This window comes from Carassius auratus, chromosome 47, assembly GCF_003368295.1.
Source record: "Carassius auratus strain Wakin chromosome 47, ASM336829v1, whole genome shotgun sequence".
NCBI lineage: Eukaryota > Metazoa > Chordata > Actinopteri > Cypriniformes > Cyprinidae > Carassius > Carassius auratus.
The window spans coordinates 5,460,390-5,484,681 of NC_039289.1; the positions used below are offsets into that span (position 1 = coordinate 5,460,390).

The window sequence follows — 24,292 nt, forward strand, 5'->3', positions numbered from 1 at the left end:
AAAAGCCACCTACTTTCTTCACACAACATTAGTCTTAAGTGACAGAAGGCATTCAGTATGTTAAATGAATTTTAAAGGGATAGTTCACCTTCATTGGATGGTCCCCATTGACTTCCATGGTATAGAAAAAAACACTATGCGAGTCAATGGGGACCAGTAACTGAAGGTGAACTATTGCTTTAACGAGTGATCTCTCTTCAAATATTTACAAGCATGCCATGCCAAATTGTATTTGTTTATTTCTTTTTAAATATACTAATGTGTATAATAATAATAACGAACAAATAAGACTAAGAACTATTTACTTATATTATTATTATTAAATGTATTACTAATTAACTAACTAAATCAATAAATAACAAATTGGCTTGTGAACGCAATCACTCTTACTGAGTGGTAGAAATTTTTTTTTACAAATAAATCTGTACAAATATTGATACAAATGTATGCATGTATTGATTTGTATAATAATAATAAACATAAATGAATATAACATTGATTAACATTAATTTATTTTATTTAAAGAGGATGGCAATAATAACAATTCTTAATTAATAATAATAATGACTATTATTATGGCCAATAATAATAATAATAAAAAATACTAACAACAATAATTATTATCATTAAATTATAAATAATAAAATACTTTTATAAAACATCATTAAATATAATTAATCATTATTATTATTATTAGGGAATGAACGAACATACGAACGTAAAAACGAGTCTGCAACATAGTTGGATTTAAAAACAATAAACAGAAAAAAAGAGAGAGAGGTTAATGATAACTGTCACTCACGTTTTTGAAGATAGACTTGAATGTGCATGATACAAACCAAAAGTTTTATAATTCATGACTGAAAACATTTTGTAACATGATTTTGATGTGCCATTTACATGGTAATGCAATTTATCTGATTTTAAAATGCGTTCTAAAGGATGAATTTTGAGATTTTATGTTTTCAAGTGATATATAACTTCTGATGATTTCAAAAATGTGATAGAGAAAAAGCCAACGAGGAAGGATTTTTTTTAAACAAAGGTCAAAACTTACTTTGTAATGTTGATTTCTGAGGGTGCACTCTTGTTATAAATTAATCTATTACTTTTCCTAGATAATTTTTAACAAAAAATATTGGTAAAATATATATTTGGGAGTCTTAGACCTTTCCAACGATATATAGTTTGTCAAGATTAGATTAGATTTGATTGTAATATAGTATAGTCAACGCAGGCGTCGCGTGACATTTAACAGGTTAAAAGATATAAAATTGACCAAATACTATCAAATAAGTCCTCTACTTTTCTTAGCTGACCTCCCCCTGTAAGAAGTCAGTCACCTGCAGTGATGTTAATTTTCCTGCAAATGTTAACTACTTTATAACGGTCGCCATGGCAACAGATACACCACTAATGCAATAACGAATCCGAATGAGTACTGCGGTTTCTCTTTAGTGCTGGCGCCACTTACACAGTCCACCACTAGGCAAATTACCCATGTTTGTCCGTATTTTCCCCTAGCTCTTTCTTTCAGTTACTCCACCACAGGCCGAGACTGTCCTGTGGCATGTGTCATGTGTCCACATAGCCAAAGCGTTAGTGGCAAACTTGCATTATTTCCAGCGAAAAAGGACTGTTTATTTGATTCGCACTCTTAAGTGGGACCTCCAACGGTGTCTTTCATCCTCCGCCATCATGGATACGGCCTCCTCCAGGACTGTGTTTGAGAAGGGGAATCATCGTATTAAAAACTGAACAGGTGTGCTAATGCATTACGGTGGCAAACGCATACGGGCCGTCCTAATGACATTCCCTTTCTGAAAGCGTCTCGCATGAGATGCTCTCCCCTGGAAACCCCCCAGAGGTTCCCGCCATAGTCATGGTGCCATGAATATTAACCGAGCCCAGGGTGTCTGAGCACAATATCTCCTGTCTTCCTTCCTGTTTTTTGCTTAAATACGCACACATACATAGAGATCCTCTGAGTCCAAAGGCTTGACTACATTTCCCGTTCTCTGCTGGGTAATGGCACATTTATTTAACGTGATACGGAGATGCTACTCAAACCAAGTCCCATTCGGATGAAAAATACACCGGTCGACTCCAACATAAACTGGGGCAGCAGCTGCGTGACTGAAACATGACTAAATATTTAAGTGTTGTACCATTAAAATGAGTAATGTTAAACTAATTATTAATGGGAATAACGGACTTATTGAATAATGTGCATCAATAAACTCATTTTTGTGACATTCAATCCCTTTGGGTATAGTGTTGGCATTTTACATTTTAAGAGAAAGAACATTAAAAGGACGCATGGCTCAGCGTCTCTCAAAGACTAAATGAATAAATAAAACTTTAAAAGAAATTGCATTTTGAGCGAAGAGCGAAGCTACAGTTGCAATCAAAATTATTCAACCCCCTTGACCTGCAAGACAATTTGCTGTGGAGGATAACATTTTATGAAATCAATTTCACAAAGGCATCAGTAAAGTATTAGAGAAAATTTGTTCATACACTTTTGAGTGATTCTGAGAATGGAACATTGATGAATCATGATAAAATTCGAATTGGCTCTAAACATTCATGTTCAAAATTATTCAACCCCCTTGGTGCAGAATCTTTTATTCTTTAAAATCTCCAATAAACGCTGTCTGTAAGTGTTTAGAAGCTTCTGTCACCTCTCTACTACAGTTTTGGCCCATAAGAGTTAAGCATTTGCATCTACAACAGGCTTTTAACAGAGTAGGCCATGCATAAGCGCCTTCCTTTGTAACGGCACGTGGGCACGTTTCACCGGCGCTGAGAGCCATTAAAGGCATTAGAGTGAGTGATGACAAGTCTTTAGGTGGCAATGTGAGAAAATGAGGCTTTCTGCAGATGAAAGTGTTCCTCGCGCACTCTCTATTTACTGCAGATGGAACCAGCGGAGGGGCGGAATCCAGCCGAGGGGGATTTATCAGCGATGTCCAAAAAGACTCATCAGTGTCTGGTCAGGGAAAGGTGTGCGATGGTAATTACCACAAGATGAAAGGATGGGAAAACCTGTCTAAAGGGACGCTTCCTCAGTGGAACACAAAATAATGTAAAATAAGAGTGTTTTTAACTTTTTGTGCATCCAATAAAAGTCAATGGGGTCCAAACAAAATAATTGGTCGCCACTGCCTTTCATGGATGGATGGCTGTTGTGTAATGGAATAATTCCATGAATGGAACCATTAACGCCAATAAAGAACCTTTATTTTTGAAAATGTGTATGTTGCACTGGTTTCTTCCATTGGGGAAGAATTCCAAGTGGAAAACTGCACTTATTTAGCTGCAGGTTTGGGACATTTTGAGATTCGAAAAAGTTGTTTCTCAGTCAACGAGGGCTTTTGATTGACAAGTGCACTCCCACGACTGAATGGATAAGATTAGATGAGCGCTCAGATTCAGGAGAGAATGACTCACCGTGATCCAGGGTGAAGAGCAGAAACACAGCTAGGAGAGACTGGAGCGCAGTCAAGCCGTGCTCCCCCAGCATCCTGAAGGAGAAACACAGAGAAACAGAGAGAGAACGGTCAACCGAGTACACATTTCGCTCATGTCAAAACTGATTATGATTAAACTGTTAAAGATGATTAAACTTTTTTTTTCAGTTTATAGGAGTCAAGTAACCCATCAAATAGATTACAATATTCAAAGCAAGCCTTTCAAATGTCTTTATATCCCGTCGAAAAAAACATGTGCACTGAACTCAACCTGAAGAAAACATACAAGTACAAAAACGAAATCACTCACAACAACAAGTTTTTTTTTTTTTTTTTGGTAAATATTTAAAGGCAAGCATATTTTTTTTGATGTAATGCAGTTGCAGACGGCTGGCTGAGCAGATCAAATCTCAAGATGGACAGAACGATAAACAGATAAAAAAAGATAAATCATCGGACAGACAGACAGATCGATGGACAGAACAAAGGACAGATAAACAGAAAGACAGAATGAGGGATAGACAGAACGATGGATGGAACAAAGTACAGATAGAACGAAGGCAGACAGAAGAACATATGACGAGCCCATTCTACATTACCACAGGCAGAAAGTCTTTAGTACAAACCAAGTGTGAGAGAGTCCGAAGAGCTGGCAGTAAATAATAGATTCTGCAGATTTGACTCTCTGTGGCTAAGGGCGAAACACAAGCCTCTGTCTGAGAGAATGGACACGTTACAGCGGGCCGCTCACCTGCTCCGAGTCAAAGACGAGCGCAAGGACAAACAGAGAGATGAGCTGTCCAGGGCTTCAGAACGAATGAGCCAGTCGGTTCATTTGCGGCCGCACAGTCGATTAATCGCTCAAATTAATTTGATCTCATCTGCTGGGTTAAATGGACGGCGTGTCAGTTCAATCAAAGCTGGATCTTCCTTCCTGCATTGCTCTTCTCGATTCCCAACATGTAGGGGGGTCTGTTTTCCATTCCTGATCATGTGACCTCCAGAAACTCTCAGCCGGGAATCATGGGAGTCTATCTCCTAATTGTATCTGCAGGTTGGAGCCGTGCAGTATTTGGCTGTCTGTCACAGGCAGGTGACAGATAACAAGCCGAAAACCTCCTACATGGAGGTAGGCGAGTGAATGCGTACACAAACAGACACTACGCCAAACCCACACACCTACTAAAAGAACTGAAACTCAAACAGAAGGAAGCCGACATGCTTGCAGACAAAAGATCTGGCGGAAGGTTTGGTGTGTAAAAGCACACAAACACAGGGTCCCTTACAGCTCAGTCCAGTATCAGTATCTGTTCGTATCAATGATTTTCTTTCTCAAAGGTTTTTCAGGGAGAAAGCACAGTTTTAGATGCTGCCCACTTTGTCTTCACCGTGGGAAGGCGATTGTGAACTGGCATGAGCTAATCCTGCTGTTGTTTTGCCCAGCCTGCGCTCTCTGATCTTGGCAAAACATCATCCCAGACCTCTGTAGACTCCCACAGCCTCCGGCCTCCGTCAGCTCATCCGGAGTCTTGTTAGAGCTAAAGCAGGCATCAATACTGCTCATACCTGGGGCTTGTCCATGTGAGGGGATGTGAACAATTACTTATCAGACTAACACTTTTCCTCTGGTGGACATTAGACATGCCAAAAGAAATCCACTCAAAAGTACACTGATTAGAGAGAGAGAGAGATTGATATTACATCTGAAATTCTGAATATAAAGTTACAATTCTGAATAGACAAATGTAAATTGGGAATATATAGGGGAAGTTGTGGCTTAGTGGTTAGAGAGTTTGACTCCTCACACAAGGGTTGTGGGTTTGAATCTCGGGTTGGCAATACCATGACTTAGGTGCACTTGAGCAAGGCACTGAACCCCCAACTGCTAATTATGGAAATATAGAAGTACAGATGAATTTATAAGCCTTGTCAATACTCTGGTTCGCAAATATATACACACACATGTATGTTTTATTCATAAAGTTTATCCATATATTTGGAAATTAATATATATGCATTTCGTCTTTTAGATATTCATTCATTGTTTACATTCGTTTCTTTTCGAATTATAACTTTGCATTTAGGATTTATAAATGTATTCAGATTTCAAATAATTATTTTTCCTAATACTAATATTCATGAAAAATATATTTACATTAAGGAACAAATCTTATTATGTGTTGATGTTTTTCGTGCAGTTTCACAGAGAGAAGGATATCAGCTCATGGAAATATGCATGCAAACAAATCTAATATAAAAAAAATATAAATAACAATAAATACATAAATGTAATAATGCAATAACAACAACAAAAAAGTCAGCAAATGCAATTTTTTATTAATAAATGTTTGTAAAATACATGTATACGAGTTTTTTTACTTGATTAATTAATTCATTTAATAATTGCTATGATACATCATAAATATTATGCAAACTAATTATCAATTTTATTTCAGCAACATTGAGCATATTCTATTTTAAGTGCAGTTTGGGGCTTGGAGATCTAAGAATAAACTAAACTGAGAAGTGGGACCCTTATGAAAAATCTTTTACTTTCCATGTATTATCGCTGGAGAAACAAATGAGAATGTTCTTTGATTTTTTTTCCCCCTCCCCTCATGGACAGAAACTAAAGGAGAGTAGTTCCAAAACATCTTAATGCATCCGTCTTGCCACTGTGAGTTTTTGGACACAGTCGTGAATCAAGCTACAGTGTTGCTCCCTCAAAACGCACACATACACACCACACTTCAACACAAACAGGAGATATGAGCATCCTTTTTTCCATAATAAGACAAAACAGAGTTTCCTTTAAATGTTTTTACATTGTGCAATTGCAAATGGGTCTCTTATCGGCTTCCCTGGAACGTTTATAATATCTATTTGCATCGTCTCTACAAACCATGGCATTTCTCCAAGACAATTCACGAGTGGGTTAAAAGCTCACGTCTAAGCCCACAGATCTCTATTTGTGATGCAAGACAAACACATTGTGCCTTGAGGGGCACCATAAATGCATCAAACAAACAAATAAGTGAATCACAGCCTTTCATTTATGTGTGTTTGTGTGCAATAGGAAAGAGCAAAAGGAAAAGATGTGTGCCACAATATAAGCACTAAAATGGTGAATTCTCTCTATTACTGTGTGGTTGACACAGATGGCTGATCACCAGTGTCAATGAAGATAGGAAGTTTTCAGTTACTTTGGGGAGTGACCTAGTCCTGATGGTTGAGAAGAAAAGAGAAGAAGAAAGGAAGACAAAACAAAACAACAATAGAAAGAACAACTGAAAGAACGCAAGAATGATAGACAGAATGGCAGAGCTATGGAGTCAAAATAACGCCTTATATATATATATACGCAAAAAAAATTACGATTTGCTAAAGAAAATAAAGTTTTGCAAACGAAAATTTAAGTATTGAGGAAAATAAATTAGCTTTTTGCAAACAAAAATTAAGAATTGCAAAACATAAATGAAACAGCGCGAAAGCAATGATTTTGCAATACATATTTTCCATGTTCATATCTATTAATTTATCTGCAACGCTGCTTTTATTTTGCGTGTCAATCTACTTTGAGCGTGCGATACCGTTTTCCCTTTGCGCTCAATTTTTCTGCACGTCTGTCTTTGTGGCACCGTTTTGACATGGGGGTGGAGTCAAGGGACGGGGGCGTGTACAATATGCCTCCCAGGAAGTGACGTCATCGGCCCGAGACACAGGACCCCAGGTACTGTCATGATGAGCGAGACTTTCGAGTGGATCGTTTCTTTTTATTCAATAGCATTAAAACATTCATGTTTTCGTTTTATTAACTTTATTAACAAATGTATGTGTATTAGCAGCGTTTGCTCAAGTTAAAAAAGTTGTTACCGTGAACATCTGCTGTTTATTTCTCTCGATGTGCACACTTTTATAGCATTAAAAAATTTGTATTGTTTCATTTTAGACGCAACTCTAATTTATTTATTCGAAAGAAGAAATCAGAATTCAAACCAGTCCATTTTTTGGAACATTTATAGAGCCGTGTAGAAGTTGGATACTGATGCAGAGGTTTCTGCCATCTGGGAGACGCATTCAGACTAGTCACTCAAGCACACCATATGGTCCGACGCACAACACCGGGGATATTCCACTCCGATGGAATGGATGAATATTTAAGATGTCTGAACACATAATTGGCGTCTTAGTCAAAAATCTGATTCCAGTGGATTGAAATATAACAGTCTGCATTCCACCTCATTACTGGTCTTTTCCAGCATGTGGACATGCAGGTGCATCCTGCAATCGTCTGGCAGCATGTCATGTATGTGTGTGTGTGTGTGTGTGTGTCCTCTTTCACTGACATGAAAAGATGCAATTAAGAAAGAGACAGGCAAAGAGTCGGTCGACACATTAACATGGTTCTAGTGCGCTGATACTGTCACCCACAGACACGAGCTGAAGTGGTTTTCACACAACCCGTTCCGTGATCTCAATGGGCGCTGATTGCCTTTAATATAGCAGGATGCTGCCAGAGTGCCAATGAAGGACCGGGAGTTTGTTTTCACAGAGAGAGTGTCAATATGTCCGTTCCTTTCCTTTTTTTCCACTGATGCATTGGTTCAAACCTGCATTTCCTAAATGAGCACCAAAGCTCATCGCATCTGGCAGTCAAACCCCTAAGCCACCGCTCAACCATCCAAACCCCAGTGGAAATTAAAATATTGATTTCATTTAACGAGCACCACTGAGTAATTTCCCATCTATGGATCCTAGAAAGAACATCAAGGACTAAATGTGGCATCAGGCCTATTCCCCTTTTTATAACCTCCAACTTGCAACCTAAAAGTGATTGACTACACCTTTTCCTTCATTCAGATGGGCAATCCAGCACCTAATTGAGCCTGGCGATAACCACTTGGCTGGTGAAGGGAGCTGACTTGTCTCCAAGAGGACAGAAAGAAATGAGTCTCTCCATCTCAACGTCTTGGAGCCGAAGCTGTAGCTTTGAAAAATGAGGTGACAGAGCGCTTACATCGCGGGGGCTCGGCAATGGCAATTTCCAACATTTCCTATTTTAATTTGCGCTCTCAGGCGCACCGACATTTGTGACAGGCGACGACAGGAAATATTTAACTTGCTCTTCTGTGCATCAAGGTCCCTTTGGCTGCTCCCTGTGGAATCAGAAATGACTAGAAAGCACAGCGAGTAAGACATGTTGATGTCGAGCAGTCAGTACAAATGATGACATGCATGTACTTTGAGTGTCATGTGTATAAGCAATCAACAAAGTCACCACAAAATTCGACATGTTTCAGGAAACGACCAACAAGAAATAGCAAGCAATAAATGACCCAGCTATGGTAGTTTCTGACAGGGAACTGTAAAGATGCCTCAGTTAATCAAAGTTCCTAGACTGTCGGCTTTGAATAATATCTAGGAAGCACGCATCAAAACAGTGGCTTTGAACTCAGGGCCACGCTTTCTGGAACGCACATGAAAAACCTGAAGAAAAAAACCCTTTGTACAACAGGAAACTTGTGTTATGTTGCCAAATTCGGCAGATGCGAGACAGGAATTGACAAAACGCCATTGCAGCTGACATCAGGCAAAGATTATGACATATGTTATGTAAGAGATTGAGCGCTGGCGGCATTGTCCTATCGATACAACCCAAGTTTCCGGATCTTCTGTGATCTTTTCAGTAGCTGAAGGCACCCTTTGAATTTTTGGCGCAAGAAAAATTCGAAACAAAACATCGCTTCAATAAACTAGAGGTTTTGCAATTCAATAATTTGTCACTTCACAGTAAAATGCTCGGTTGATGCATTAAAACTTTTGGCACCAAACTTTATTTTCTTCATTGGATCAGATTGGAAAACTGTCTTTATGAACAAAATAGTATGACTTAAAGTCAAGGTAAAATTATTGTTCAAAAGCAAAACATTTTAATTATGATGCAAACACACTTTTCCAGTGATAGGTTGAAAGAATTGCAACTATTTGAAACTTAATTTACTTCGTATCATATAAACTGGTATGAACAGGCCTTGTGCTCCGTTCACACCAAGAACAATAATTATAGGGATAATTATATTCACACTCACACCAATAGATGATAATGTTCTGTTTATAAGCATGTGCTGCAGTTTTGTCGTGTACCGCTTTAAATGTTTTCCCTTTTTTAAAGATGAGATGATACTTATTGGCTGTTTTATAATTCACCACCTGTAAAATAATCATTGTGAAAGCAATTCCAACTATATCGATCCGCCGTGATGTTGTTATTGTTATTGCTGTGGTGTGGACTATGCTATTGTTTATTGTAGAGTTCAAATGATTAATAAAACTTTATGGTCATTGGTGTGAACGTCCCTTTAAAGCTTGTAATGGGAAAGAAAGAGATCCAGGCAGAAGAAAAGCAAAGCACATAGATTGTGAAAGATAAACTTGCAAAATGCTGAAAACGCATTAAAGCAGTGCAAGGAAATTGATTATATTTGTGAGATATGGAAATCTTTTGGAAGCTATGTAAATAAATGTACGTTTGTTTGTTTTTCTGGCCTATGCTTTTAAATATAGTAAAAGTGAATGACAACTAGGGCTTTCAAGCTCTAAACTGACAAAAAACACAATACAACTGACCGTAAAAAGGACTAAATGTAAGCTAATGCTCACCAAAAAAATGTCATGAGGAAAAGTAACAATGTCCCAAACATGATTTTTTTTTCTTTTGACTCGAATCTTTCTAATGAATCACCTGTTCCAGATCAAAGTGATGATTCATTCATAAACCGAACTCTCACTGGAAGGGAGGATTTCAGTAAATAATGATTCAATTCAGTCTGTTCTTCATGAAAAGCTATCATTTGCCTTAAAAAAAAATGTCATATGATCCACTTTGATGCTTTGTAATACAGTATTATACAACTGCGGCTGTCAAGCTCTAAAAATTTGTAATTTTTTTTTTAAAGCACCTTAAAAGTGACAAACTAATAATCTTGAGTGGAAAAAAGACAGACAGTTAACCCATTATCCACTGAAAAATATTCCTAAGAGAAATACAGATGTCCATTTCCATTTTCCTTCCAATGACCACTGAATAATTCTTTTGAGTCAAATGTTTCAAATGAATCGCTGATAACGAATGATAAATGAATCAGACTCTCTCTGAAGGGGAAGACTTCAGTAAATACCAACTTAAGTCTATTCCTCACGAAAAGCTGTTATTTGCCTTCAAAAGAACATAATGCCATAAAAACCATTTCGATGATAGCTTAAGAGTATTTAATCTCCTTCAGAGCTCATTCACTTCCATTATAACAAAAAGAGCACCACTTTTTGGGGTTCCACTGAAAAAAGGAATCCGTACCGGTTTGGAACGACCCAAAAGTGTGCAAATGATGTTGACGAACTATTCTTGTAAGTATAATCGCTGTAATTTCATGCACACTCATTGTTTGTGTTCATCAATTGTGGGAGCCACAAACTGTGATCGAGCCACTGGAGTGCCAATGCCAGCTTTGTCTTGCTGGTGCCCTGAATCCCACAAACTGTCAGGAACAATGGAGCATGTACTGTAGGTGTGTGTGAGTGTCTCTGAACAGGTGTCAGAACAGCTTTTTCTCCGGATCCCTTTATGAAAACACGACTCCAGCTATTAACTGGGAAGCATATGGTGAGTCCACTGCATGTCCCCAGAAAGAATTGCCCGAAATCTCACCAAAACACAAAGGAATTCCCCTCTGACCTCCGACACACACACTGACAGATGGGGAGGGACGTAGTCCAGCCACCCTGAAAATGATATTCGCACACGTCCGCCTCTCAACACCAACTCGCATGTCATTTCATACTGAATAGCTGTGGCGTGTGTGACAGCTCTGAATTGGTTTTCATGAATTCATGATACGTCGGGCGAACGGCGAAACGTTTGACAGCAAAAAGAAGCTGACCAGAAACCGACTTGCGTTTTCGATACGACAAGCAAAAAGATCCAGGCAGAAGATAACAAAGTCTGACTGGATCTTGTGTTGACACCGTTCTGCTGACATACAAAATATAAAGCGATGCATTATATCTATTTATCGAGCAGCGCCACTGTGGCCAGCGCTTCGATTCAATTTTCTCAGCGACATGCGGCGTTGGAAAGACAAACAATCCAGGAGAAATAAAGTGACATTTGAAGGGAAGAAAGGGTAACAAAAAGAGAGAAAGGGAGATAAGAAGACCTACGTATAAGAAGAGTTTATATAACTTTGCAAGGGGAAAAAATAACAAATTTATATGCATGTATTTATGCATGTTATTGTCTTTTACAGACACTCAGGTCAGCATTTTCTAACATCCAGTAATGTAGGTTTTCTAGTAAATGCATGTACTCCCTAGACCTTTGCTTCTTGTAAAAGTAATGTGCACGTTATTTTTTTGACATATTTAATGATGCTCTTTTTTTATCTTATAGTGACATCGTCCTGCTAACATACCAAAATATAAAAACAATGCATTATATATATATATATATATATATATATATATTTATCGAGCACTACTGTGGCAAATGATTTGATTCAATTTTCTCCAAGACATGCACCCAGGGAGAAAAACAGCTGGCGGGAGAAAGAAAGAAAGGGTAACATAAAAAGACAAGAGAAAGGGAGACAGGAAGACTTTAAGACATCCGAACGAAAACAAATGAGACAAAGGACTCTAGCTGATAAAAATAGAGAGATTAACACCCAAATAGCTGCATTAGGAAGTTGTACGGTCTGTTTGTGTTTGTGCTCATTAAAATGATCACACTCTAAACTCTTAATGAGTCTTGTAGCTGTATATATCAGAGGCGTTAAAGGGGGATTTTCAAAAAGAGGAAAGAAAACGAAAGGGGTGAAGGAAGAGGAGAAAATACCCTTGAAAGAACCAAATCACTCAAAAGTGTAAGGGTCACACCAATATTTCTTTGTGTCAGTCAGACGTAATAAACCCCTGGTGCCATATTGATTCAGAAGCATCGACTCGTTGTGAAAGAGAGCAGTGGTGTGAGCTCTGTTTGCAGCTTTTTATTTACTTATCTCCAGCGGTTTGATGTAAAACCTAATAAGAGCGTCCAAAAAAGCAACGCTTTCTCATTTTCGAGGACGTATGGCAAACTGCCATGAGCGACACTGTCAAAATAAATGGCATGTCTTGGGTATTTCCCAGTATTTTTATTTTTATTGCTCTGGAGCACAATTCATTGTTCGCTTGAAGGGAAGGTTCACCCAAAAATGTCGAATCCGTCATGATTTACTCACATTCATGTTGTTCCAACCCTCTATTACTTATTTATTCGGTGTGATATTTGGGCGATTGTTCATATTGCTCTTTCCCAGCCTATAAAGTCTAGTGTTTCTGTAGCTCAATTGGTAGATCACTGTACTATCAAGCGCATGGTTGGGGGTTCGATTCCCTGGGAACACATGATATGTAAAAATTGATAGCCTGAATGCACTGTAAGTCGCTTTGGATAAAAAGCATTCATTTAATTTAATTTATTATATTTGACAGGCAAATTCAATACCTCATAATTTTCCAAAATTCAACACAATCTACATCCCTTGTGTTGTCTGATAAAAACTTTCTAGATTGGATCAATTTAGATTTATTTGATATACATTTTTTTTTTCTTAGAAAAAAAACAAGTTCAAATGTGACCATCAAATATGTAACATCAGGTTTTGATTATAAAACTAAGCATTTAAAAATCATCTTACTAATTATAGGGAGATATAAGGTGATATTTATATGCTTTTATGTACGTAGTCTGTTATACTGCTACCAAATTGCATAATTTTGCTCAGTTTGGGCCTCTGAATAAAATATTGAGGTGTTTTTTCTTCTTCCTTACATCTCAAATATGACACTCAACTTCCTTTTTATTTTGTCTAAACGTTCAATTAACTTTTTCTGATTATTATTTCATATGTCAGACATTATATGGTTAAATTCAGTGTTTCTCACACAAAGCTAATGAGTTATATGAAGTTATATGGATCACATTTTTGAGCTTTTTTGGAGCCTTGACAGCCCTTGGTCACTGTTTACACTGATTAAGAGCGACGTGAACATTCTTCAAAACATCTCTTTTTGTGTTCCACTGAAGATTTGAATGATTGAAGTGTCAGTTTTTGGTGAACTGTCTATAGCCAGACAAAACATGGCATCTTCTGGAACTGTTGCGTGGCAAGTAAGTCACTGGAAATTCAGGTCACTATTTCTGGCTTAGTGAGAGAATCTTGGCTGCTGGCTTTTGTTCCCAAGGGCACAATTTAAACAGACCTTCTGTGTCCAAACCTTCTGTGCTGGAGCGGCAACACAAGTTTTTTCCTCAGTATGTTTTTTTTTTTTTTTTTTTGCAGCCACATGGCAAATAAATCCAAGTAATTGGATTTTAACAGTTGTGTTTCAAAATAATTAGTAACAAGAATCCCAGTTTCCAAGGTATTTATCAACTCTGGCTGTTATCAAAGATGAGATGGGAGTGATGCAAGAGAGCGAGTCCAACAAGTTAATACAAAATGTCTACTAAAGAAAACACCTATCGTGACTTGTGCGACTTCAGATATGTCCTAGATAAAATCTGTAGGATAGATTTTGGATTGAGGTATGACCATTATTGTCTGAAGTCTCCATGTCAAGATGCAAATGTGAAATACTCTTCAACAAAATCGCAATATGCGTTCACATTTTTCATGCAGTTTTACAGAGCGAACGATCCCAGCTCATGGAAATATGCACATAAAAAAGCTAAATAAACCTAATTATCATAAGGACATACAACAATAAGAATGTAAAAAATAATTATATATATATATATATATATATATATATATATATATATATATATATATATGTATATATATTAAAACTGGGAGAGAATTTCTTTGGATAAAATGCCTGATAAAGAAATAGTTAAAATGTAAACAAATTATTTTATTCAAAATATTGTTTCATGGTCAGTAAAATAATAATAATAATAATAATAATAATAATAATAATAATAATAATGATAAACAATTATAATAATGATATAAAATCAAATCAAATAATAATATAAAATCAAATAAATGCTAACATTTAAAAGTAATAAAATAAATAATATACAAAAAAAAAGGAAAACCCCAATTACAAATATAAAAAACAACATTAAAAAATAAAATAAAATAAATGTCAGTATCAGAAACACAAATATATATATATATATATATATATATATATATATATATATATATATATATATATATATATATATATATATATAATGAAAAAATCTATAAATACAATAAAAAAACACAAATATATATGTATATACAGTCAGCAAATAAAAAAATAATCAAATAAATAAAGGTTTTCACCCTATCTGAGAGGGCATATTTGCTAGAGATAATAACTAAGAGCATGCATACATGCATACATACACACTGAACATATAACTAAAGATAAATGCAGATGTTTGTAGCAGAGTACCAGTGCAATATTGTGTTGACTTTTCCTTGACAGCTGTTAGACCCAGTTTTGTCATGGTTTATGTCAAGGAACAGAAGCTGACGGTCTTTCTAACACTTTTTTAAAAGCTTTAAACAACATGATGTCTGACACTGTCACACCATCTGTGGGGATACTCATCAAATCATTTCATGTGTTCTCCCAATAACTCAGCAAGAAGCAGAAACAGAGTCGGGAAACAACAAGAGAGCTAGAAACTAGTAACAAATTCTTTGCAGACGCATCTCAAGGGCTTTGTCTCGGATGCTCGCGACAAAAATGCTAATGAACAAATCTGCAAACATGAAAACAGCTGCTCCACATTAAATGTGACAAAGTGCGCTTTCTCGACGAATCGAAATGCTGTGATTTCACCTTATTGAGAGCACTAAATCTTTATCAAATTTGCAGAGTCTGTTTTATTTGAGCAGGGAATAATTCAATTCACCACGTCCCTGTTTAAAGTCTCTCTTTACTGTATCCTGACTGCTTTTTTATGTGTCTCTTTACTCTTCAACAAGACGGATATCACACAGATGACTATAAAAATCTTAGGACCTGCCATAAAGTTTTTAATTAGACCCCTTATATGCGAATAAAACGGGATTTAGAGGACGAAGGAGAAAGAAAAGGGAGTTCGAGTTTCAATAGAAATTTTCTATTAAAGCAAAAAAGCATGTATTACGTTAAGCCATAAAGAAGAGGGAAATCCAGTGAAACATTTACAGATGAGAGCAATTTCAATATTAAGCTCACACACACACACACACACATAGCCAAAAATGAATGTACACTTTTAAAAATAAACACTTTCTATTTAAAACTACATAAAGAAAGGTCTTACTGACATTGCTAACATCAAAAATCACTTAGAATGAGTAAACACACTGCTGTCATTTGATCATTTCAAGTCTTTTACCCCAATATCACGCAACAGGTTTCCAGGTCTGGCCGAATTAGGGTGATATAAAGCAAGCGGAGCGGCGCACATGGCACATGCGGTGCATTGATCAAAGAGACAGTGTTATTGATGAGAGTGGAAGAGTCGGGCAGATGTTCTCGTTCATAACGCTGCTGCCTGATCCCGAAGCATGTGGGACTTGAGCTAATAGCCTTTAATCCCATTGTGTGTTTAATTAATCCCCTTTAGCAGCTGCAATGGAGAATTACACTGGTTTTCCTCAGATTAGGAAATCTGATGCAATGATTTGTTACCGGACGTCTCCGTATTCACATGAGGAACACGACCTCACCATTGTGTCACGCGGGAGAAACATTTAAGGTCATGTTAGAGAAATTTTGGTTAAACTTCACGGACAAAACAGGTCTATTTTCAGTGGTGATGTACAAAATCAGAAGCTTTCTGTTGATCCCAAATTCCTGATCACATGGATTCTTTGGAAATGGCTGGATTTTGCTGGCAGAAATGTCATTGAACCACGATAAATGTAGCTATAAACTTAGCCTCAGCGCTTACTCATGATGCTAACTGCGTACAAAAGCACAAACAGGAGCTACAAAAGATCTACAATTTCCAAAAGTCAGGGTGCAACCATTAAATTACAGTATACATTTTGCATATTCAATTTTATTACATTTTTTATAAAAAATTCCATTGTTTATATTTTAATTATTTTTATTATAGTAATGTTATTAATTAATATGATTAATTATTTGTATTTATATTTCTATATTAGTAATTATTTTTACATTATTTGTGTACTAGTATATTTACGACATATTACTTTTTTATTTATATATATATATATATATATATTTTTTTTTAATTATTTACATATTAAATAACACATATAATGGGTATGTAAAACTTTTTACTAAACATGGTTATTTATATTTATATCATATTAATTATTCATATAAATAATGTAAAAAACACATTACATTTGTCTTTATAATTATAGTAATACTTATTATTAATTAACATAAATGTAAAACAGTTTTTATATAAATACATTTATTAAATGTTATGTAAATAATGTTTTACGTTAATAACTATTACTTAAATTAAAAAAACATTTATATGAATTAATAAACATGAATATATTCAAACTATAAATATTTCCCAAATATATAAATATAATAATTTTTACAAATGTATTTTTCAATATATTTCTATATGCTATATTATTATACATTAAAAAAAATATTATTTCCCCCCTAAATACAATAAAAATAAAATACATTAAAAACACTGTGATATGATATTTTTGCCATGTTCGTCAGATTGCTTCTTCCTTTCTAAGAGGGCAGTTCTAGGCCTAAAAATGCTGCAATGCAGACAAGACTTCATGCCGGATGTCAAATGGTCTTCCTCATCTTCATCAACTGCATTTTTAAAGGAATGCATCAAGAAGGGAATTCAATCTAGAAACCTTGTGCTTGTAGCACAAACTGTGACAGGTAGTGTCTATAACATGATACACAGTCTCTCCCGCTTCACCTATCTGTCTGGATTTCTCTTCCCCTCCTGCAGAGAACCATATGAGTGTGTCTGATGGTGGAGCAGAAGTCTGATGAATGTTAACACCGCCAGGGATTGGCTCAGATTTCCACCAGCTACACGGACCACCATTCTTCCCCAGCCACTCCATTACATCACAGAACTGGCTCATAACAGTCATTCTCTTGTGAATTGGTCATTGGTCGTAAAAGTCTGGCATGGACAAGCTGACCAATCTTGGGATTTTAAATATCAACCTCAGGGTCGTTGGAAAGATCAATATTTGTAGCCAGCCATCTTTAAGCTTTCATTAGCACGCAGCAGAGATATTGCAACAACTGTCCCAGGATAAACCGCAACACTGTGACACCCCTGTGTATTACACGATCCGATATCCACCATTACATTGGGTTGCACTTATTAAACTTTGAAAGAAAATCGAACAAAGGAATATTTCATCGCCCTTCATCAGTCACTATAACCTCAATCTACCGTATCACATGGTCCCTCACCTTCCCTTCTGTGTAAGACGAACTCTTTGAGCCCGAGATCTGTTACATCTCTCACCCCGCTGAAGTCCCACTTTCACGCCAAACTCTTCACGCGGCTCGCCCGGGGAGACAGCGCGCGATTCCTCTCTCTGCCTGTGCAACCTGAAACAATCCAGCGCTAACAGGTCTGATGAATGTCATCCTGTCAGAGACGCCAACTGTTCCAGCCCCTTATGGGAGCGCCTCGATCTTTATTGATGCTTCAAATGTTCTCAAGGAGTTTCAGTTAATGTTCATTTCCTCGTGCTACAAACAGCCAGAAAGTGCAGGACGGAAGCTGTACTTGAATCACAAATGGGAATAACCCCCGGGAAACGCATATGTGCGTCAACAAGCAGGTGTCATTATACGATATTATAATGTTCAGTACTGCATGGAAGAGTGAATGCATAAGACGCAGGAGTATTTTCAGAAAGTGGTATTTTGAAGCTGGTTTGGATAGTTTGCCGGTCCAAAACTAAAAAAACTGACTCGGATGGCTGTAATCCGATTCACAAACAAATGACTCTGATGCTGTGTTCACACCAAAAGCGAATAGAGCGTCACATTCGGGTCTACCGCGTCTAGTTTGCCGATTGAACATTTTGAGATCATTCGCTTCATTCGCGCGTGAAATTAACTTCACAACAGACGCGAATTCGTGTCATGGGGGGGGGGGGGTGGTTTCTGCCAGCTGAGTTCACGCAGCATTTTCAACTGCCATTTTTATTCGGATATTTTTCAAAATATTACTGTCATTCAAATACAAACGCGCCTTTACATTGACTTAACATTGAAATCATTCGCGCCAGACGCTCTATTCGCATTTGGTGTGAACACAGCATTAAGCCCCTTTCACACTGCACGTTGGACCCGGAAAATTGCCGGAACATTGCCGGGTCGCCTTCTGTGTGAAAGCAAACACATCCCACTATTGATTCCGGGACTGATCCCGGTTTGGGGATCTAGTAACATTGCCAGGTTCAGTCCCGGAATGAAGTCTGTGTGAACAAAAGCCAGATCTGATGCCGTAAAGGGTGTCGTAATGATGACGCACGTTATCACTTAAAGTTTTTACCAGGTGTTTCGAAGGTAGATCAAAGTTCGTGACGCAAAAAATATACACAAACTGTAATGAAACAGAGATCAGTTAGTTCCTCACTTTCCGTGCTGATGCTTAGATCGTTCGCTAGCTTCAGTGAAAGTTAACGTGCCTAGCGTCTTCGACTCGTACATTACACGTCACATCCTGATGTCACCTGTCTTTACGGGACCTTTACGGGTCGTGTGTGAACCACGCACTTATTCCAGGTAATCACTGGCCGTGTGAAAGGGGCAAAATCTAGCTACCCGGGAACAATTGCCGGGACACATTACCCATGTACTTTCCGGAATCTCAGTGTAAAAGGGGCTTTATACTGTAAGAATCTTAAGGTTCTTTTTAGTGATTCAAAAATAAACCATGTGTAGTTTAATTCACAAACAAACGACTCTTAAAAGCTAGTTATTTTCAAATACAAACAGCGTGATTAGCGTAGTCTGGCTCATGAACAAATGACCCCTCTTGACCTGGTCTTTTCAACCCCCTTGCGGTCAAGGATCGGGGACTTCCCCAGATTATTATTGTTTCACTTTCACAGCACGTGAAGTGAATCAAGAGTATACAGTGCAACCAGTGTAATCTGGTTCACGAATAAATGACTCTGATGAGCTGGTTCTTTTCAGTGAATCAAAAACAAGTCGCAAACAATGTAGTCCAATTCATGAAGGAATGAGTCCATTTGAGCCCCATCTTTGCATTGAATCAAAAACATACAGTGCAACCAGTGTAATCTGAAATTTTTACGAGTTACTTGAACCGATCTGAAGCTCTGCCATATATAATTTACAACATCAGCAAAGAGAAAATGTACTTTGTACATGAAAGCCAAACAGTCGTTACACTGCAACTGAATGCATAAAACACAAGTATTTTCAGAAAGTGGTAATCCGAAGTTGGCTTGGACATCTTGGCGGTCTAAAACTTTACAAACTTGACTCGGACCACTGTGGGCAGTTGACTTTCATGTCGACTTTATTATCTCATAACGGGGTTTTTATTTATTTATTGGCCAGGCAACTAGACTGTTTGCTGGATATGCTGTGTATAATTAATGAAGGGAGAATAGCTCTACTCCCAACACAGTGATACATAATCCTGCTCGAAGCAGGGAAGACAGGGCTACTCCCCGCAGGCTAATTAAACACAAACCGTGGTGATGACTGCAAAAAAGTGAGGAAGGAAACATAAAGAACATGAAGGGAGAGTCCAGTCAATCTATTTTGCAAGTACAAGTTTGACAAAGCCTCATAAAATGGCTTATTATGGTTGAAGTTAGCATTTGCTTAGCACTGAGACTTCCTTTGAAGAAGCCATGCAATTCACTGCAATAGCGATGGTAAGAAGAATAACACTGTGGTACTGGAGTAGAAAAACGGGGATGAGTATATCATCACTAAACACACACAGGCACTCAGGAACACTATTCAGCTCTGACCTTTACTATCGGCGCACTACTAAAGGACAGCAAACACATCATTCAACCGGACTCTACCTCTAAGCACCTCTAAGTGGAAAGATTACAAAAAAATCGTGTACTGTGTTAAAACCCCTATTTATATACAACATTTTTCTCTCTACTAAAGCATAAAGGGCAGTGTTTCAAACTGGTAAATCATCTTTTTGAATGGTCCATTATAAGAATCGTCTCATGAGAGTCACTGGTTCCTAATTTGTTTTGTGAATCTGACTGCAATGCTCACGCTGTATGGTTTTGATTCACTACAAAGAACCGACTCATAAGTCTCTAACTACACAGATTGTGTTGAACGTTTCCGATTTCCCTAAAAGAAGCGGTTCAAAAGAGTCACTTGTAAATCTGACTACACCGGTCGAGTTGTATGTTTTAGATTCTCGAAAAAGAAGTGGCTCATAAGAGTCACTTGCTTGTGAATCAGATTACACCGGTTGAACTGTATGTTTTTGATTCACTAAAACAAAGTGGCATAAAAGAGCCATGTTTGTGGATGGGGATTAAACTGGACAATCTTTGGACAAAGCTCTGACCTTTACTATCAGCGCACTACTTAAGGAAAGACATAATTAATCCAGACTCTACCTCTGAAGACAAAACAGAAGGATTTTGGTTCAAATCCCCAATCGCACTGATTGTCCCTAGCAGAATGGGTATTTAATTATAAAGTCATTCCAGTGGTCATTTATGAATGTGCAGCACTCACTATATGAAGAGATGTCTTTGATTGTGAGACGGGAAGAGGACAGTATCTTTGTGCGATGATGATGATGAATGCCAGTGTAATCAAGCGGCGTGATTGCATTTCAGACTCTAAACTCCCCAAAGCAGCATTCTGACCTTCTCATCATGACCAGAAGGAGATGAATCTGTTTCTTCGCCACAATGAACATGCTAAAATGTATTCGCACTCATGAACGAACAACAAAAGAGAGCACAGCATCTAGCTTACGGTGAATTACAAGCATCCTGCAGTGGTGCTGCTTAATGTTGATCACCACAAAATTTCATTCTGAGGGACTGAGGGGGGAGAAAATAAATCACAGCTCAAATAATACACAGGTTTTGACAGGCCAAATAATGCAAGCGTGTTTATAAAATCATAAGCTTTGCATTTCTGCTTTTACATCTTCTAGAAACTGGCCCCATCCGTTTTCAGTTTATCCGATATGTCAACAAGCTTGTGTTAAATGCAAACATTCATTTAAAATCCCCAAAGGAGCTAAAGAACTTGATGTTAAACACTGAAAACGGTTCTGGATTTAGTATTGGTTCTGATATTATTCCATATTGATTGACAGGAAGGCATGGGCAGTGGATTTTCTTCATCCGGCTGCCATTAACGCAGTATGAAACCTACTGACAACCAAACTGGATACACTAATTACCTTCATTGTTGTCCTTTCTTTTACTTCAGACTACTTTGAGACTACTGTGAGACTACTTGAACTTTTTACTTTAGATCCAGCACTGGCCTGGAGACACACACTTTTAAACAAACGGCAAAACCGCAGGAGGGTTGGTGGTGTTTTGGACGAAATGTAAGAAAACAGAAAGGTTCCTTTGTAAAATATAAGGTACTTTTATGTGATTCAAGTGCCATTCTATAAACCTGTTGGGTTTTCCTTTTATAAGGTGATTTTAAAGCAGATTTTAAACATTCTGTCAGAAACATTAATGTTTTTAGCAATTGTTATTTTAGAATTATTTACACAGTATTAATTAATATTTATATATATTTTCAGTTTTAATTTTTAATTTTAGTTTACCTCTAATAATTTTGTTTCATATTTATATTTTTATATTTTATTATTTATATATTTCAACTTATTTCAGCTAGTTTTTTCTTTTTTGTTTTACATTTTTAAGTAAGATTTTTAAGCTAATGTTTACATTTAATTTTTACATTTCATTTTTAGTTTTCATTTTAATTTTAGTAGATTTTAGAAACTGTTTTTCTCATATAGACATTTTTTGTTTATTATATATTTCAACTTAAACATTTTATTTCAGTTAGTATGCAAAACAACATTTCAAATTTTTGTTTAAATTTTTTCAAAACAAATTGACCATTATTTCACTTAACTAAAAATGTATCATTTTAGTCAAAAATTACTATACTGTCTCAAGACAAGTTAATCTATTTTATTATATTTTGAGTTGTAGATGCCCTTTAAAAGGTCACTAAACTACAAGGTTCATATCTACAGTATAATTTAATGCTAATATTTCTACAGATATCCATTTTTCAGTTGTTAACCAAAAAAAATCATGGTAACAAAGTCGAGATTTTAAAATCGCCTGTGTTTTGTAACACATAACACAATGCATAATCTGGATGAATGATGTTGCACAAGTCTCTCATTTGAAACAACATTTACAATTAACCTCTTAACCAGCCCTGATCGATATCAGCCAAATAAAGAAGCAAAGTATTCCTCTTGCCATCAAGAACACTTGGCATAGGCACAATAAGAAAAGTCAAAGAGTTCACAGTATTGGCTCTAGATAATTAAATCCTAGACAGAGATAAATTCCAGGGCCTGTTAATTACACAAAGGTGGGCAGAAATGGCACAGAGCTGACCAGCTCTTTCTGATATTTTGCATTTGTAGGGCACAAGTAAAAGACACTCAGAAGGGCATTGAAGAAAGCCATTCACTAATGAGAATAACAGTTGGAGATAAAGGGAACACATTTTGGAGGTGCAGAAAATGAAAATAAAAGATGGAAGAAACGTATCTTAAATGATGCTCTGGATTATGATTATATGTGTGAAGACATTAAAGTGGTTACTTTGAAGTCGGGGAACTAGAAGTGCATATGAAGTGCACTTAAAAGCATGCAGAAAGGCCAGTATCAATGTCAATGGCCAATGTGCAACATCTACCTCCTCCATTATCAAGTCAGTACGTACAATATAAGTTTTGTTCTCAAAGACAATTAGACTGAAGGCCTGTTGATTAGATGTGGTCACTACTAACAGTCTAATATTTCTAGAGGAAATTGCAAATCCAAAGCACATCTTTCACTTTGTTGACAATATAGCATCTGTAGAAAAAAACGGGAATAGCATAAGCTTTAAAATTACATCCACGGCGCATGTTATAGTATCAGACTCTGTTGTAAGGCAACACACAAATCTTATAAAAGCTGTAATTTGTGCCTTTGTGTTAAACCGCTCAAGTGTGGCATTGGAAATCGTATTACAGGCCACTAAATGCGAAGAAAACCCACTGTGAGAACTTTTGACCTGAGATGCACTGGGCAAATTGAGACTTACACGTTCAGTCAGTGGTGTGTATTTCAGTCTGGCTGGGTTGTCAAGGTGGACAGACTGATCCTGGAACAGCTGATCCCAGCTGTGATCCGATTCCAGGAGGACAGGAGAGGTTTTGACATAAACTCCCCAACTGTCGCGTCTCAATCATCTAGTAAAGCTCAGCATAGCCTTATTATACAGGAATGAGGAATAGAAATACAGAGTTTAATGGATTGGGCTGTTGTTTAAAAGCACAGCGATTGTTTAGCTGATGAAACATCCTTCAAAAAAAAAAAAAAAAACATTCAGTAGAGAAATAATTCATTAAAATCTAATCTGACTGAAGTACATTGCTTAAAGGAATAGTTTGCTTAAAAATGCAAATTCTGTCATCATTCACTCACAGTGTTGTTACTGTTAACTACAACAATTTTTTTTTTAAAGAATTAGATTAAAACTTAAACTTAAATCGCTAAAAATAAATCTTA

The 24,292-nt window shown here is 36.8% G+C and overlaps 1 protein-coding gene across 2 annotated transcripts in view; it reads right to left on the reverse strand.

Annotated features, from left to right (window-relative positions):
- The window catches only part of LOC113064889 (neurocan core protein-like), a 102,043-nt gene that overhangs the window by 71,420 nt on the left and 6,331 nt on the right, over window positions 1-24,292 (reverse strand). For both annotated transcript variants that reach the window (XM_026235884.1, XM_026235882.1), the window contains exon 2: window positions 3,454-3,527. In XM_026235884.1, coding sequence (XP_026091669.1) covers window positions 3,454-3,526 — 73 coding nt within the window. In that variant the 5' untranslated portion in view covers window position 3,527. The remainder of the gene's footprint in view (window positions 1-3,453; window positions 3,528-24,292) is intronic.